We start from the raw sequence: 19,675 nt of genomic DNA on the forward strand, positions 1-19,675 counted from the left end.
GTAATCTTGATTGATGTTTAAGAAACAATCTCAATATTTGTCAGATTGACCTTAAATATGCTCATTTGTTATGTAAAGAATGTGAACTATTAAAGTTTTTAACTGAAGGAAGCAATTCTTCAAACTTTTATCTTTGCCTGTGTTCTAATGTTAAAGTACGTACATAATTTTATTTTTAATAAAATGTAAATTATCTACATATCGGAACCTGAATGTAAATTTCTGCAAGTGCTAAATAAGTGTTTTTGATTGCTTCAGGTCACCGATATGATGCTTCAGGACAAACCCTATCCTGACTGGGGAAAATCGGCGAGAGCTTTCTGGAAGAAAGGAAATGTTAGGATTGTTTTATTCTGGTAAGAGGTTGTTTAATTTATTGATTTATGCCTTGCCTTATTCACTGAAGTACTTGAATTAGATGTATTGAATTCCAGCTGGAGAGACATTATAAATGTATACTCTACTCCATTAAAATGATTAAAACCAATCATCATAATTATTTTATGTTTTAAATTTCTGCTTACATATTGTTGCATATACACATTTACAAGGTACAAATTTTGATTATATAGTGATACATAAAGTTTACCATAGGCAAGCAGGTTTTCGACTCATCAAAAACAAGCTGTAATTTTTATCAATGAAATGTTATATTCAAATGTCTTCAGTAAATGCTAAATTTCTAGTATGTTTGACACGAGATAATTTTCTTTGAAGTTATACGGAGAAGAAACCTCTTTGCAAATCACATCTGGCTCGTTGGCATTACTTCTTTATGTAGTTTCCCATATCACCAGCCCTGTCTATTGCAATTAAAAATCAATTTATTCTTATAGAACTCTGTTTTTTGTGGCATCACCATTATTTGAGTGTCTGCGCAAGGTTAGACAGAAACAATCGAGGCGGAGAGCGCAGCAAGGGCGCCCTCACCTGGCGGTGCTCTCGCCTCCCTGGCACTGCTACGCAGCCTGATGTATGAAAAGTATGTTCACTAACATGCAAAAAAGTTGTAACTGACAATGCCTACTGCCTGGTAAGTTCTGGCCTATTCACCCGCCTTTTGAAATGATGGGGAAATCTGTTTATTTCTGGATTTAATTTGGGGGATTCTTTTTTTTTTTTTTTTTTTTTTTTCATTTTTCTGAAGCTGGTAACAGGGAGAGACAGTCAGACAGACTCCCGCATGCACCCGACGGGGATCCACCCGGCACGCCCACCAGGGGCGACGCTCTGCCCACCAGGGGGCGATGCTCTGCCCATCCTGGGCGTCGCCATGTTGCGACCAGAGCCACTCTAGCGCCTGGGGCAGAGGCCACAGAGCCATCCCCAGCGCCCGGGCCATCTTTGCTCCAATGGAGCCTTGGCTGCGGGAGGGGAAGAGAGAGACAGAGAGGAAAGTGCGGCGGAGGGGTGGAGAAGCAAATAGGCGCTTCTCCTGTGTGCCCTGGCCGGGAATCGAACCCGGGTCCTCCGCACGTTAGGCTGACGCTCTACCACTGAGCCAACCGGCCAGGGCCTGGGGGATTCATTTTTTAACGTACAAGCTAGAAAAATTGTAGTCACTATGTACCTGGAAAATTGACACTCTAAGCTGTCTTTGTGCTTTTGCACTATCATTAACTGTTGCTAGAGATATAGGGCATTTTAAACCCAATACTTAGCAGGTACACAAAAGTAGATTTTTCAAAATTGTAAAAATGAACATGATTTTGTAGACGTTTATTCACACCTGTGTCTATGAATCAAGTGTGGCCTATTTTTATGATGCATTTAACCTTCATGTTTTTTCCCCGGCTAGAAGTTCCTCATGTAGCTTGTCTAAATAATATATATCATAATAATTGTGGCAAATGTTTACTAAAGGTATGTTTTGCTACAAACATTATACAAAGTACTTAAGATTTTATATATTTACTCATTTCATCCTGACAACCCTGTAAGGTAGGTCCTATTATAACAAACATGGGTCTTTGAGGCCAGAGCCTAGTTTTTAATCATTACTCAAACTGCCTCTGGAAGTACAAGAGATACATAAGTGTGCCACTGTCCCAATGATTATCATTAATCTGTTTTTAGATGATGGTGCTAGATAAGAATGTGAGATTCTGGAAAATTATTCCACCCTACAGAATTCTCTGCAGGGGTTTTAAGAAGCTTAAAGGTAAGCTGACCAGTTTGTGGCACAGTGGATAGAGCATCAGACTGGGATGCAGAGGACCCAGGTTCGAAACCCATGGCCGCCGACTTCAGCAAGGGGTCACTTGCTCTGCTGTAGCACCCCGGTCAAGGCACACATGAGAAAGCAATCAATGAACAACTAAGGAGCTGCAACAAAGAATTGATGCTTCTCATCTCTCTCCCTTCCTGTCTGTTCCTATCTGTCCCTTTCTCTGTCTCTGTCACCAAAAAGAGGAGATATATTCTAGTATTAAAAGTATTTATGACCTATCCCATCAAAGAAAAACAAGTACCATGTAATTTCACTTATATGTGGAAACTATTGAACAAAATAAACTAACAAACAAAATAGAAACAGACTCATAGATATGAGAACAGACTGACAGCTGTCAGAGAAGATGGAGGTTGGGGCTGGGTAAAAAAGGTAGAAGTATGAAGCAAAGAAAAAAACTCACATACACAGATAAAGGATGGGTTTTACAAGAGGCCAAGGGGGTGTGGGGAGGTCAGAGGGGGGGGGGTATAAACGGTGATGGAAGGAGACTTAACGTGGGGAAGTGAACATACAATACATTATATAGATAATGTATTATAGAATTGTACACCTGAAACCTATGTAATTATACAAAGCAGTGTCACCCCACTAAATTCAATAAAAAACAATATACACTTACTATGTTTGCAGACATTTTGTATCCTTCAATGTATCTTCAAAGACAGCCTATCAATTATTGTTCAATGTGGTCAGTTACCAAGGTCACATGTATATTATTTGCAAAGGTGAGGCATGCATGGTCACCTGAAGGCCTCCGTGGTTGTTGTCATTGGGTACTCTTAATTGCAATTGCCATTTCTGAGGAAAGAAATCCCTACTAGATTTTTCCTGAACATTTTATTATATTTCCCCTTGAATGTTATTATTCTAGTCTATGTATTACCAATATCTTTTTATACAAATGGGTTTATTTTTTGACAAATGTGATAACATAGTTCTAATGGGCTATCTAAAGCATATTCTAAATGTTTTTAAAAATAATTTAGTCACTGAAAGTTAATAGATTTGAATGGAGAACAAACTAAAACTTCTTTTTATAGTCATTGTTTCTCTATAATTATTGATAGAAGATAATTATTAGAAATGATTTTTCCAAAGTATTTCAAATTGTGGAAAGCATAAAGTAACTGGAAGAGAATTTAAATGTCACTTTAAAAATGCTTTTTTTCTATTTTATCCATTTCTATACGTTAGATTATCTCGACAACAGTATTCTTCCTTTTATAAAAGGAAAATCTGATAGAAAAAGTTGAATATGGAAATTATGTGGGAAGCATAGAAGTCTTCCTTTTTGTTCATACTTTTCAGATAAAAGGGATTTAGCAAATATAAAGGTCATATTTTTTTTAGCTCTAGGAGATAACATCCAGAAATCATTGGAAAGGTTCTAAATGAAATAGAAGATAGCATTTACATACTATGTGTCAGCCACTCAAAAAGAGGTGTTTTGTTTTTGTTTTGTTCTAATTAAGGAAAGAAGAATTAGTGTAAAAAATCTATGGTGGAGAGGAAATTCTACAAAGGAAAGCTTTCATTAGTTTGAATGTGATTATGTGCAGCAGTTTAAACAGTACAACGTGCAGTTTTGTTCTAGTATACTTATCTCTTGCTTGCATGTAGCTGCTTTAACTCACAAGTGCCTGTCAAAAGCTATTCTGTTCACAACTGTGTGGCTGAGTTCTTCCGTGATTCTTAGTGATAGATGTTGCTACACTGAAGAAAATGGTTTCTGTTTCTCTCTTACAGAGAATTGTGCAAAGATGAGGTTACAGCACATGGGCTCTTATCTCCAATAGGGAGAGGAAAGTAAATTGTGGCTGTTTGAAAATCCTAAAAGGGAAAGGAGAGAATATTCACAACCTTCCCTTCCAAAGCCCTTTTCTCAGACCTTTGCATAATTAGAAAGAATAAAGATTTAAGAATCTAAATTCCACATGAATGCCAGAGACTATTCTATTTTTCAATGAACTACCAAAATCTATTTTCACTCACTTATATCCATAGTAAAAGAATGTATACATAAAGAGAAACAAATAATATGATATTTATCTTAACTCCTGTCTTTCTGCTTTATTTACTCTCTGGAGACACAGTTTATATGCTTTTGATAGGAAGCATCTTGGGATGATATTTTACAAAGGGTTAGCTTTTAAAAAGTCGAGGGTGACACTCTTCTGTGATTGGGGAGGAACTGGCAGAAGGGGTTGGAAGATGTGGTAATCCTTAGGGCTTCACAAATACTGCATCCAGTTCTCTGTCTTCCAAACAAATGACAAAATTACACTTTCTTGTTCTCTTTGATCACATGACTTGCTTTGACTCATTTAAATGTGAGTGAAAGTGGTATGTGTCATGTTTAGAGAGAAGCCTTTCATCCTCAATCAGACTTTGAAGGGAGTTCTTTTTCTTGGTAGCGATTGTGGAAGCTTATGTCTAGCTGGATCCCTTGTCGTGCATTTTCCCCGAATGGCTAGAATAAACCAAGCATCCCTAACAACACAGAAGACATGTAGCGTGAGCAAGAAAAGCTCCTTTGCAAATATTAAGCCACTGAGATTTGGGGATTGCTTGAAATTGCACCATAAACTGGCCTATTTTGATGTTTACAGAAGTTGATCCCTAGAAGTGGAGGGCTGCCACAACACAAAGCTGAAATATATATATATTTTTAAGGGTTGGATGGCAAATGGCAAGGGAACTGATGGTGGAGGCTAGAAAGATGTTAATGTAGGTGTTTTAATGGTGAAGTATTGAAAAATGTGCGTGATCACTGAGATGCTCTAAAACAGCGGTTCTCAACCTGTGGGTCGCGACCCCGGCGGGGGTCGAACGACCAAAACACAGGTCGCCTAAAGCCATCGGAAAATACATATTTCCCGATGGCTTTAGCCGCTGAGAAGCCATGCTACTGTCTGCAGCAGCGCTATTCAGCTTGAACGCACGCCGTTAAGGATGTGCGTTTCAAACTGAATGCCTGCGGTCTTGCGCAGACGTGATTGCATCATCCGTCTGGGGCCTTAGGGGTGGGGGAAGGGGGGGGGAACGCTCTACAGTTCATAGCAGCGCATTACATGTGTCCGGCGCTTGATGACGTCATCAGTGGGCGAGTGCAGCAAGTGCAGGAGGGCAGAAGCCTAGGAGACGGAGAGCCAAGAGAGCCTGCGAGACAGCCTGCTGGTGTAAAAAAGGTTAATAATGTAAAAACAGTACACACACCATACACACAATACTGTGTAAGTGTAAGCTGCTTTGTGTGTAATCATTACACAGTACACAAAGCAGCTTACACTTACACAAAGCACCATACATTTACACAGTGTGAACTACATTGGTCTAATACTATAAGAGACCACTATAAGATGTAGTTCACACTGTTCTCCAATGTATAATTATCTCCCATATCTCCCACTATTTCCCCATATTCTGAATGAGGAAACTGCTGAAATCCGCAGTTTCCAGCATTGAATCCGCCACCTATTGATTTCATTGGGAGTGCATCGGATTTTGTGGAAGAGAGCTCCCGAGAATCTTGGGTTACTGCACAATCCGCCGCAGCCTCCTTTTGATTTCAATAAGAGGCGGAGAAATGACAGTTTCCGACACATTTCTTCCTCTCCTATTCAAGTCAATGGGAGGCCACAGCAGATTCCGCTCAAATATAGAGCATGTTGCTTAATTTTTTCCACGCTAGAACTTTTCCTAGAGCAGAAAAATTCCAAAGGTGGAATCCGCCACCCCCAATAAACTTCTCTAGGAGGCAGATCTTTTACACTGCAGAATCCGCACAGCAGATTCCTCAGTGTGAGGCCTCTTTCAGTCTATTGGGGGTAGTGGATTCCACCTTTGGAATTTTTCTGTTCTAGGAAAAGTTCTAGCGTGGAAAAAATTAAACAACATGCTCTATATTTGAGCAGAATCTGCTGAGGCCTCCCATTGACTTGAATAGGAGAGGAAGAACTGTGTGGAACTGCATTTCTGCTGTACAGGGATCTCTCTTCTGCGGAATCCACGGGTCTCCCATTGAAGTAAATGAGATGTGGATTCCACCGCAGAAACTGCTGCTTTATAGTGTGAAAGAGCCCTGAAAGATACCATGCTGTGCAGAAACTGCAGTGTATCCTATGACGTAGTTCACACTGTTCTATATAGAAAACTTGCCACTAATCTGGAAAAAACAGATCCATTAGTTAAGCAGCTATTTACGGAATGGTAGCCCCAATACACTAGGTAAGGAGGTCTATTAGTAATAAATATTTCTCAATATATAATTAAATATTGTTTTTGTGATTAATCACTATGTTTAAATTATGTTTGATTTGTAGCAATGAGAACACATAATGCATATCAGGTATTTATATTCCGAATCATAACTGTAGCAAAATTACAGTTATGAAGTAGCCACCAAAATTATTTTTTGGTTTGGGGTCACCACAACATGAGGAACTGTATTGCGGGGTCACAGCATTAGAAAGGTTGAGAACCACTGCTCTAGAAGTTGGCCCACAGAATGCTAATAGCATGCTGTTGTGTGCATCTGCGTGCCTTGTCCACTTCTGTTTCATTCTAATGCATAGAGAAGATCAGCTTTTATTTTTTTTATTTTTTTTTATTTTTACAGAGACAGAGAGAGAGTCAGAGGGATAGAAAGGGACAGACAGGAATGGAGACAGATGAGAAGCATCAGTCATTAGTTTTTAGTTGCGCGTTGCGACTTCTTAGTTCATTGATTGCTTTCTCATACGTGCCTTGACTGCGGGCCTTCAGCAGACCGAATAACCCCTTGCTGGAGCCAGCGTCCCTGGGTCCAAGCTGGTGAGTTTTTGCTCAAGCCAGATGAGCCCATGCTCAAGCTGGCGACCTCGGGGTCTCGAACCTGGGTCCTTCAACATCCCAGTCCAATGCTCTATCCACTGCGCCACCGCCTGGTCAGGCAGCTTTTATTGTTTTTGATAATGTTTTTTAATCAGAAGTACTTTATCTTGTGCTATGATGATTTGGATAGGCATATATTGATTATGATTGCTTTAATTTTTATCCTGGAAACAAATGTAGCTGCTGGTGTTTTTCCTGCTTTGATTACCATGATTATTATTAAAGTCCAACAAAGTGAACCTAGTTGTTTCACTTTGATTAGTCAAGAGCTAGTCATAAATTATTATTATCTTAATATACATGGTGTAGAAGAGTAACATGATAATAATAAAATAATAATGCAAAAATGTAATTAAAAAGGCATAAGAATCAGATGCAATGTCAGTGAAAGGTGTTTTTTAGTAATAGCTCTACCAATATCAGGTTGTATGACTACTTTAGGTTTCTATTTTATTTTATGACAAAGAGATGTGTTTTATTATTATGTGTGATCCTTTTCAGCTCTATAATGCTATTTCTATTATAAACATAAGATGCTGATGAAAGAGTAATTCTGTCTGCTTTACCCCAAAGGCAGAATATGAACTGCTATAGTCTGAATATCTTTTTCCCTCCATAATTCGATTGTTGAAATCCAGTACTTTATATGATGATACTAGGAGTCCAGGCCTTTGAGAGATGCTTAGAACATGAGGGTGGAGTCCTCATGAATGGAATTAGTGCCCTATAAAAAGGATCCTTTCCACAATGTGAGAACAAGTGACAGGCAATAGCTATAAACCAGGAAGAGTGTCCCCACCAAATGCAACCATGCTAGTGTCTCAATCTTCTACTTCTCAGCCTCCAGAATTATGACAAATAAACTTCTGTTGTTTATAAGCTTCCTTGTCTGTGGCATTTTATTGTATCAGCACAATGAACTAAGACATGGACCAATGAGTGTACGTCACATGGAAGCAGATTTACACGCACCTATGAAAGACCGCCCTAACAACGGGAGCCTGTCAGTGCTGAATGAATCTGCCAGATGAAAAGCTGATTTCCCATTAGTAAAAGTATTCCTGTAAAAGGCTAGATCATCTTTCAGGGATGCTATAGCAGGATTTTTATGTTAAATGAGAAAAAATATAGAAATTACTCCTAAATTTTTGTCAAACTTGAAGATTCCATGACTCTACAGTTTTAACTACAAAAGTATTGCACATTTTCTGCTTTATATTATTCTGCATTATATTAATTGTAATTTAATACATTCTGTATAAATCCATCATCATTAATGAGCAAAATTTGTACACTAGACAATAATTTATGAGAGGTTCCAGGGGCAACTATAGTGTGAAATGCTTTTTGCCTTACTTCCCAAATAATAAATTAGCCCATATAGTTCCTCTGGGTGAATTTTGTCTTCTTGCCTTTATTTAGTGTTCCTTCCATCTGAACACATCTCTTTAAGCAGTTGTCTATCCTTAACTAAAAGCTGCCTCTGTGACTAAGAAAAAACAGAACACTTTTAGTCCAAATCAGATAACTATACCTATCAAATCAGTCATATTAACTTTGAATATTATGCTGAGTTCACAGGGTCCAGTTTAAGTCTGGCTCCTCCTAAGCACAAAGATCCATGGGTATGCTTCTACCGGCTTTCCTGTTAGATTAAATTTCCTACTTCTGTATAAAAAGGTGATTCATATTGTACTACTGTGTTGACACATACTGTGTTGTCATATTATTTGGAGATTTTCATTTAAAAAAGTAAATTCTATACTAATGTCTGAGAGATTTAATTCTCAGACACATATTTGAGCCTGAGCATTAACATAATCTAGTGGCCTTCTAGACTTAATTTTGCTGAATTAAGAACAAACCTTGTTTTTATTAACTAAAATTTAAGTAAATACTTAAATGGTAAGCACAGTATAAAATAGTGGTTTAGGAGCACAGATGCTTGAGCCATCTGTGTGGCTTTCAGTACTGTCTTCACTACTTACTGTTGTGTATTGCTTTGCTAGTTTCTGTTAAGTGGTATGTTTGTTGTTATGCAGCACTAGGTGCTGTCCATGGTGCTGAGAATTTAACTTTGAAAATGAAAATAAGGAATCTGACCATATATTTATATATATGGTCATATGGACAATATATATTATATATTGTAAGTAAAGAATGTGAAGGGAGGAGAAGAGGAAGAGGTAGCATGGATAATGAGTAGAGGTTATTCATTTCCAAGTTCAGGTGTCCCTCCAATCTTTTCTCTCACCTCCTGACTACACTCAGTATTTCTTCTACTTCTTCTCCCAATCATGGCTTGATCCATATGTACTGTGATCTGGTTCTAAGTGAGCTCAGGGAAAGTAAATGGTATTTGAAGGATTGTGAGTGGGTGTAGAGTGAGATTAAAAAGTCTGTTAAAGGAAAACTATAGCGTTCTTTGATTTGGGAGCAGGCAAGAAGAGGCATCAACAAAGAAGACAGAGAAACAAAAAGAATAAAAAATATGAAAAGTGTGTGTTACAGATGCCAAGAGATGAGCATCTATTGAGACATACAATCTCAACAGTCAAATGCAGAAAAAAGAGCTTATAAGATCAAAATGCAAAGTGTTCATGGGTTTTAACTCCATAAAGACCACGAATAATGACTTTGGCAAGAATCGTTTTTCAGAATGTTATTGACAGAAGCCAGACTTGTACTCAGTCAAGGCATGAATAAGATTGGCGGAGATTGGAACAGTGAGCATAGTCAGAAGACAAGAGAGCCGATTAGAGGGACAGCTATATTTAAAAATGAATATTCCCTAGGAAGAATTTAAATAGATTTACTGATTTGGTTACTTACTGATTTGTTTTCTTCAGAGCATGTCCTTTAATTTTATTTTTATTTTTTATTGAATTTGTTGTGGTGACACTGGTCAACAAAATTATAATATATAGGTTTCAGTTGCCCAGGTCCCTAACACGTCATCTGTACTCTGGATTGTGTGTCCACCACTCCAAGTCCAGTCTCCGACCATCACCATTTATCCTCTCTGTACCCTCCTCAGCCTCCCCCCACCCCCTGGTAATTACCAACTGGTGTTTGTGTCCATGAGGTTTTTTCTTTTCTCTCTCTCTTTTCCTTTTTTTGCTCAACTCTTCAACCCTCATCACCCAACCTCCCCCTGAAAGCTATCAACCTTTTATTTTAAGAGAAGGTACTCATTTAAAATTATTTGCTACACAGGTATTGAATTAATAAATCCTTGTGTTTAATTCTGTAGTAAAAATTTACTATGTATGTAATTCTTATTTATTAATAGAAAGATAAAGAATGAAGAGCTCATAAGGATTTAAGTTAAAATACCTTCAAAGGTTTAAAGAAGTGTATTAGAGTCAAAATGGCTATAATTTTATCTACATATTTCTGCCTATGTCATATTACTTGAGAGCAAAATAGCATCTTACTTCACTATGTCCCTAGGACTTAGTGCGGTACCTGACACACAGGAGGCATTAAATGCATTCTTGTTGAATTAATTAATTTGATGAAGACTTTCAAATCTACCACACCATCTGATATTTCTGTAGATTTCTTCAGATAAAGTACTTTATTCAAAATGGTGAGAGGATAATTAAAAGTCTTTTGGCTTTGTGATTAACAGATGTTTTATAAGGAGAGTTATAATGCTTATGAGTTATTTTTTCTGAAAAACTTTTTAAATGTTTATTTTCAGTACTTTAAAACTCATCGTGGTGATGACTGCTCTACCCACAAATTCTGTGCTTTACCTATAACTAGAACATTTATTAAAACATTATTAAAACTGTGGGATTTATAACTGCAGTCATGCATCACCCCCAAACTGACCCTGAAAGTTTCTATCTGAGGTTCTTTTCCTCATTTCTTAAAGAAAAGTGAAATTTAAAGAAAAAGAATTAAGCTATTCTTCAATTGCTTAATTAGTATTACCCTATTATAGGCCTTCTAATTGCTAAAGGCTGGAACATTGAGCTCAAGAACAATCCTTAGATTTATGAATCTTTAAAATATAATGCCCCTTTAATAGGGGCTTGAAAGCACCACATAGTTTTTCTGTATAACTGTTATTGGTGGAACAGAGTTATTCCTCTTCAATCTGAAATTTGCTGGTTGAATGGAATACTCCCCTGAGCCATGACCTATGTCATACTTATTAAGTTTTCTTAAGTATAAGTCATGTTTTCAAAGGTCCCTGGATTCACATGTAACTGTATAAATGCACAAATTTAAAATCAAAACAATAAATCCTAAAACAAAACAACATTTAACCAAGTTTATGGCTTTCTCTTTCAGCGATTTGGAAAATATTTCCTTATCTTTTCATTCTTTCTCACGATTCACGCCCCCACTCCCATCTTTAGTAGACTAAAAATGCAAGCCTTTCATATTAACAAAACAACAAATATTTTTATGACTTGACTTGTCAAAACCCCAGATATCTTCAGTCTTGTTATTTCTCCATGTCTTTCAATAACCATTGGTATTTATCTTTATCCTGAAAATATTTTACAGAGTGGTCACATTACAAATGTCTTTGAATAAAATGCTGCCATGATAATGTATTTTACTGGCATAAAAGTCCTCCTTAAAAAAAAGTTTGCTTTTGTGTGCTTTGATCAGAACCTGCCCATTAGAATTAAGACCTTCATTTCAGGTGACAGTTATATCAGAATAGCTGTAATCCCTTATTTAAATCACTCCCATCATAACCTGCATCAGCTTTTTTCATACTGATTGGGGAACAAAGTCTCAGTATCACCAAGGTACAGATGGTTGTTTAGTATCCATGACTTAACTGTGGTTCGCATCTGGTTCTAAGATGGGCGATTCACAAACTCAATTTTGTGGTACATTAGTCACTGTTGGAAACTCACAACTGATTGACTTTCAAACCAAAATTGCTGGTAACTAATACTCTGATGTTCTCTACAGGGCAACTTTTCACCATTATCTTAGTGGAACTGATTCTTTATTTCATGAGCCACTGATCGAAACTAGGCCACCTCCCTTAGATTTCTTATTATAGGAAGGATACAGTGTCTTTCTGGGATCAGAATGGAATTCCCCCCAGAAGTGCTGTTTCTATAACATCAGCTTTTGTTTTCAGAATATCTTGTTTTTACATTTTCTAGTGCTGGTTAAGAGCTCACTTTCTAAATGCCTTCTCTCTTTGGAAGAAAGGGTGGGTGCCCAAACTGTATTGAAGGTTGAAATGCTTTGCTTTGATGTTTGTCACTGTACTTAGGAAGCTTTCTGATGAACTAGAGGTAGGATGTACAGGAAGGCATCACAGGTCAGATGAAGGGTTAAATAAAATTTCAATTGCAATGGCTGGGCATTTGAGTGACCCACATTCTGGAAATCACACAGGAACCATTGGATCCATGTGTATGCTCGACAGATCTTTGCTATTAAGTCAGAAAAAAAATGCAAGCTTGTCTCACTCACTTATTCATTCACTCTTTCTTACTATCAAGTCTCCTGAATTTCAGCTTTTGTCATACTTCTGCATAAACCGATACTGACTTGGAGGTTAATCATGCATTAGTGACTTTGGCAAGCCATCTTTTATTTAAAGTGGGCAGTTATGGAAGGACAAAGTTAAACAGTAATATTTGACTTTTTTTTCAAGTTCTTTAAATCAAACAACGAGAAAAAACATTTTCATATGAATATTATACATTGTATTACTTTCTTAAATATAAAATATTATTTCAACAAAATTTTTAATTGGCACTAATATATGGACAGCCTTTCAAGTGTTTATTGAGAATCATAATAATACTCTAGAATAGAACTTTTTCTCCATTTTAAAATTAATAAATATAATGTTATCACTTTGTACAAGGCTTTGTATTTTCGTTCTGAGGGCGTGCAGGGAGGAAGGATTTGGCATGCTTAAAGCACACATCAAGATGTGAAACACAGGCTTCAATAGGTAAAATAAAAATGTTATGAAAATTTAGAGGTAGGGGAGATTACATAAAATATATACTATAGACTGAATGTTTGTGCCCCCTCAAAATTTCTATATTGAAATTTAATCCCTAATATGATAGTATTTGGAGGTGGGACCTTTGGGAGGTGATTAGGTTAAGTGGGTGCTGTCCTCATTAATAGGATTTGTGCCATTATAGAAGAGACCCCCAGGAGCTCTCTGGTCCCTTCTATCATATGAGGACACAGAGAGAAGATGGCTATTACTCATACAGGAAGTGTGCTCTAACCAGACACCAAATCTGCTGACACCTGGGTCTTGGCTTCCCCAGCCTCCAGTACCATGAGAAATAAATTCTGCTGTTTATAAGCCAGTCTATGGTATTTTGTTACAGCAGCCTAAACAAACTAAGTCAGCATGTTTGGCAAAATAGTACTTTAAATATTTCACTGGTTTGAATCATAAATCTAAATGGTGTTATTTTGAAATATTTTCAACTTACATATAGTTATAAGAATAGTAGAAAGAATTATTGTGTATTTTTCATTCATGCTTTCCAATAGGCAACATTTTATGACATTTGTTTCATTTTCTTTTCTTTTTCTCTCACTGTATTATTAGATAATGCTTATGTATTAATATTAATTCCCTGATTTTTATAGTTAGACTGTAGTCATGTGAGAGAATGTCCTTCTGTTAGGAAAGGATACATGTTTCATTGTATTTTCCTAAACCTCTTTCCTTTTTTAAAAATAAATTTACAGGATGACATTGGTTACTAAAATTATACAGGTTTCAGGCACACAATTCTATGATACATCATCTGAATATTGCATTGTGTGTCCTAAACCTCTTCTTTTACAGAAGAATAAATACTTCATTGTAGTTTCTAAAACAAGAACATTCTGTCTCATAACCACAGTCTAATTCTCAAAATCTAATTCTCAACATTGTCTTGATAATTTTTTTGTCCTTTATAGGAGAGGAGAAAGAGAGAAGGAAAATAAAAAGATTGTTTTGTTTTCCTATAGCTCGGTACTCAGCACCAAACTATATATTATGTTTAATGTCAAGCCTTTTTAGACTCTTAATCTAGCACAGAAAACTTACCTTTCAAAGGGTATTTTTAGATGCATATTCTGTTTTGGGTACTGAAATGAGATGTTTCCATTTATTGATGAGGATTCATTAGAACTCTTTTAAGATTTTATGAACCTTAGGCCCTGGCCTATTGGCTCAGTGGTAGAGCGTCGGCCTGGCGTGCGGGGGGACCCGGGTTCGATTCCCGGCCAGGGCACATAGGAGAAGCGCCCATTTGCTTCTCCATCCCCACCCCCTACTTCCTCTCTGTCTCTCTCTTCCCCTCCCACAGCCATGGCTCCATTGGAGCAAAGATGGCCCGGGCGCTGGGGATGGCTCCTTGGCCTCTGCCCCGGGCGCTAGAGTGGCTCTGGTCGCGGCAGAGCAACGCCCCGGAGGGGCAGAGCATCGCCCCTGGTGGGCGTGCCGGGTGGATCTGGTCGGGCGCATGCGGGAGTCTGTCTGACTGTCTCTCCCCGTTTCCAGCTTCAGAAAAATACAAAAAAAAAAAAAAAAAGATTTTATGAACCTTAGACAACACAACATAATAGTATGAATATTTTCTTATAATGCAAACACCTAGGAATTGAATATATTCTTAGTGTAGCACATTTTCAGCTTGGCTCAGTAAACTTTTGAAAAATAAATGTTGCTCTCTGCCAATCTTTAAATGTGTTCTATTGTTTAAGGTAGCTCAAAATCAGCAATATTTTAAGCAAGCATTTAATAAGCTCTTATCACTGATTCTACCTTGGGCTAGAATTGTGGATGCTAGAGAAAACATGCAGCATGATCCCAACCCTCAGCAACCAGGCAGATGATTTAGGCAAGTCAAAATTTACATAACTACAATGAATGGCAGATAACCTGAAATGGTTTATAACCAAAAATTTAATTATCTCACACTGACTGAGAGTTCCATGTGGAAATGGAACATGACCAAAGAAAATTGGGGTAGCCATGGAGGAAGCTGGGTCTAATTCGGACCCTGAAGAAACTAGGGGTCGAGAAGAAGCACAGAGTAGAACCTAGAAGATGGAAGTTCAACAAGTAAGAAGAGTGCTCTTACAGGAAGATTGGAGCAATCGGCGATCTCAAGCCCAAATGTGGGTACCTGGCAACAAGAAAGCTTTTTCATTTTCTGATATCAATAATCTTGTCGCAGAGCTGGGGATTTAGAGGGAAGTACATATAAGGTCTTACCCCAAAATGTTAGATTTCTCAGGAACTGCCAAAAACCAACCGATCACTAGGCTGTGAACCAGACAACCAACAGTGTTGGCCCAGTGCCGAGTCCCCTGGGATTGAGTCAGAGATTCCATGAGAGATGAAGATTTACAGTTTGGTCTTTTATTCCCAACTACACCGTGCAAGTGCATTTATGTAGGTTTCTTACTGTGTTCCTCCCACTGTGAGTTGCAAGGAAATGCCATGTTTTGTTTTCTTCAGTATTCCCAGGGGCCTACTAGCTATTTAATAAATATTTGTTTCATCACTGATACCAGAATAAATGAGTTCAGTCTTCCTTGGTAAACAAACCTAGAATGTTTTAATATTTTTTTTTAGTAGAGAATCAATCTGGAATGAAGACATCCTGATGGGCAGTTTGTATGAAGAACTGCATTTTGTCCCCTAGGGTGTCTCCCTCCTCTGGGGGGTCATCTCATTTGCATTTCTGCTGCCACCACAACATGGGCCAAACATGATATGAAACATATTTATTGTAGAGTCCAAAGTTTCCCAGAAGACCAGTACCAAACATTAAAATAGCACAAAAAAATATTTCAGAATGTACAGATAAAAACACAGCATGGTAACCTACGTGCATACAGGTCTATCTCTTCATCTCAGGCATCTGAACAATTGTCAGGGACTTTTGAGTTTTTTTCACTTGCTGCTCTGGCTGATTCTTTATGGTTTGAGCCATTGTATTTGTGGCTATAATGAAGCCCTTTCTGAATAAGTCTGGAACAATGCTATAATCACCTTTCCAGTTATAGGTTTGACTTATTGACAGACTCTGGTGATTAATCCAGGAATAACCCTGCCCTCTATATAGTTAGTAGTCTACCCAGAGTATTATATATGAACCATGAAGGAGCCCAAACCTACATGTAAGAAATCAGCACTAGCTTTGAGTAATCGCTGTGTGATTCTTAACCATATTACTTTTCAGTTATTGCCTCACTATTGAAATAGCTTTATAATTCTATTCCAAAGCAATTAGCATTTAGTGAGTGCTTCTGGTGAGCCCAGGACTGACCTCTTCACAGTTTTCCTTTTCTTTAATCTGCATCATCACTCGTGAGCTAAACATTGTTGTTATTTGTATTTTGATTGAATTTATTGGGGTGACACTGGTTAACAAAATTATACAGGTTTCAGTTGCCCAATTCTACAACAAATCTCTGTACACTGTATTGTATGTTCACCCCCTGCCCCTAAATCAAGTCATCACCATTTATATTACTTGCATCTTAAAGACAAACACCTGTGGGTTAGAGAGATTAAAAAGCTGGCAAAGAGCAGAGCTGAGATTTGACTCTAGGCAGGTTGATGTCAGAGCCTGAATCATACCAAACCGAGCAGCCTCGCTTATTCCAAGATTCTAAGACATTTAACACAGTTAATGATTAATAATATTTTTCACATTTATATTCGCTTTAACCCCTTCTTTTTCCTGGAAAATGGGTTTGGATTGACTAAAGGAAAACAAAAAATTACCTGACCTGTGGTGGTGCAGTGGATAAGGCTTTGACTTGGACGCTGTGGTCACTGGTTTGAAACCCTGGGCTTGCCTGGTCAAGGCACATACAGAAAGCAACTACTGTGAGCTAATACTTCCTGCTTCTTCCCCCCTCTAAAAATCAGTAAATAATTTTTTTAAAGGACATAATCCTTGAGTTTATCTACTTATATATCAATACCCTTATATTATTGACAAAGATATTGAAACAAAAGTCAGTTTAGTGACCGATCCAAGGGCACAAAATTAACCAATGTCTTTGTGGCAATGAACACTCAGGGATATTGGTTCATGGTTTAATATTCTTTTTACTGCATTACATTGCCTCCCTATATACCCATTATTTAAAAAATCAATGTAATTCAAACTAAAATAATTTGCTGATGATTGGTCATGTTGAGTTAATAGCTCCTATAAGCCAATAGTAATAATCAGAACATTCTGTGTAGTTGAAATTGATGTAATTGTATATCATTTTCTCTCAATTACAGGAATTAGGCAAGAAAAAGATGTATAATACAATACATAGTATAATATGCCAATAAAGTGAAATGTATTAACAGAAGCTTCATTTAAGTTCTCATATGGAAAGTCAATTACCGTTTTTCTTGTTTGTTTCAAAGACTTAATTTCTTTAAAATATATGTGCAAGATTGAAAATAAAGATTATAGTTGATGTTCTAAATGCTTGAAATTATAATCACAACAAAAACTGGGCATTTTACTAGGAAACACTGAAAGTGAGAAGATATTAAACATGATAGCCATAAAAAAGAGGACTTGACTCCTTGGAAAATAGTGAGTCCAGTGCTCCTTCAGAAAATATCTACCAGAGAGAGAATATTCACATATTAATTGCAAGAATAGTCTAGGTGATATAAAAAACTCTTTGCATTCTAAAATTAATTCTGTGTAGACTGTTTTTTGGTCTAAGGTTATTTATGTGTTGGACAGACATGGAGTGCTCAGAATAATGATTAAAACAACTCAGAGGAACATCTTAAGGAAATGTAGTCTTAGCATGCTTATTCTTTTGAACACTATCCAGCCATTAGAAGCTGTGTTTTGGCAAGATATTGAATGACGTGAATGGAGGAGGTAAAAAAGATGCTGCTCCAAGTAACTTTGGGAAATCGTGTTTTGACTGGTAATTGAAAGACTAAAGACAAAGGGAACAAGACATAACTGTATTCTAGTTTGTAAAATCATTTCTCATGGGTCATCAGTGGACAATTCTGTACCTGCTTTACATGAATACTAGGATTAATTAATGAATAAATAAATGATGGGTGAGGGAAGCCAGATTTCTCACTGTGAAAGAGGGAACTTACAGTACAAACAGGAAATCAGGGGTAGGCTGTAATGAACAATGTGGCACTAGATTAGTGTCAGAGATATTATTATGAAGTCATGTTTAGCTTAATATAGTGACAGATAGGAAGTTACAAAAATAGTTTTTGATATGTTTGCATGTATGGGTTAGAATATATACATATATTTCCTAGTTCTCTTGTGCTGAGAGGTCTTAGAATGACACTCCAGTAGCAATGAGCACACCCTGTGCCTGCATTTTGGTTTCAAATGCCATTCTTCACTAAAAGAATCCAGGGAACCTGGGAGAAATGACTGATTCTAGGTCTGGGGCAGAGACTATATAAATTTAAGATGGTCCTGGAACATCTTGTCATTGCCAAAAAAGTAAGCACTAAAAAATAGAATGATGAGGGCATGTCAAAGGCCCACAAGAATAAACTTGAAATAGCTTCCATGGCCAAAGTTAGCACAATTTAATCAACAAAATAAATGTCATAATCTTAGATCATAATCCAAAGTACCAAATAAATATCCATGAGCCCATACTACTTTGAACAAATCATTGAATAAAAAAATGGGAACCAACAGAGAAATCCCTTGTATAAAAGAATACTAAATAATATATGTGGGTACTCATCCTTTTAAGATAGTGAATCTCAACTCCCCTTGAGTCTAGGCTGAACTCGGTGACTTGCTTCCCAAAGGTAGATAGAAAGGGTGAAACAACTTAACTTCCCTGCAGTGAAGAAATCCAGAAAATGTTTCCTGGACCATGTGTTTAACTTTAACATCATCAGTGACAGGTCATGTCATGAGCATGGATTAAGACCCTATACATTGCCTGACCTGTGGTGGCGCAGTGGGTAAAGCATCGACCTAGAAATGCTGAGGTCGCCGGTTCAAAACCCTGGGCTTGCCTGGTCAAAGCACATATGGGAGTTGATGCTTCTAGCTCCTCCCCCCTGTCTCTCTCTCTCTCTGTCTCTCTGTCTCTCCTCTCTAAAATGAATAAATTAAAAAAAAAAAAAAAGAACAAAAATTAAAAAAAAAAAGACCCTATACATCTCTAAAATGCCGTCCTATTATAAACATTTCATATATACTTGGCTCAATTTTAAAACACTTTATCCTCAGTAGATCAGAAAAAAAAGAGAAAACCATCTGTCTCTCCCCCTTTTAACAATTTGAGAAGCCTTTTCCCAAGTTATTTAGTCAACTTGAGTTATTTATAGAAGGATATTTTGTTGTTGCCTACTTCTAGTTATACCTCAAGGCAACAGCAGCCATATCATTCATATGACCAGTGTTCTAGCCTTAGAATAAGATTCTAACTATGCACTTTTCTGTTTTATTTTCTGATACCATTTTCCTCTCAATGTAGTGATACCTCAGATATGTTGCAGATGTTCAAAGAAGTCAGAATATATTGTGATCTGTAACTGACCACGTCTTCTTTATAAAGCCTACTTCTAGACGCTAT

At 37.2% G+C, this 19,675-nt stretch overlaps 1 protein-coding gene and 1 non-coding gene across 6 annotated transcripts in view; one reads left to right on the top strand and one right to left on the bottom strand.

The window, feature by feature from the left end:
- Window positions 1-19,675, top strand: part of TMEM117 (transmembrane protein 117) — a 512,620-nt gene that overhangs the window by 348,488 nt on the left and 144,457 nt on the right. For all 5 annotated transcript variants that reach the window (XM_066369004.1, XM_066369006.1, XM_066369005.1 and 2 more), the window contains one exon: window positions 259-356. In XM_066369004.1, the coding sequence (XP_066225101.1) occupies window positions 259-356 (98 nt within the window). The remainder of the gene's footprint in view (window positions 1-258; window positions 357-19,675) is intronic.
- On the bottom strand, window positions 1,441-1,516 carry TRNAV-AAC (transfer RNA valine (anticodon AAC)). The gene has a single exon. It is a non-coding gene; the product is annotated as a tRNA-Val (tRNA).

The sequence above is a fragment of the Saccopteryx leptura genome, chromosome 2, assembly GCF_036850995.1.
Source record: "Saccopteryx leptura isolate mSacLep1 chromosome 2, mSacLep1_pri_phased_curated, whole genome shotgun sequence".
NCBI lineage: Eukaryota > Metazoa > Chordata > Mammalia > Chiroptera > Emballonuridae > Saccopteryx > Saccopteryx leptura.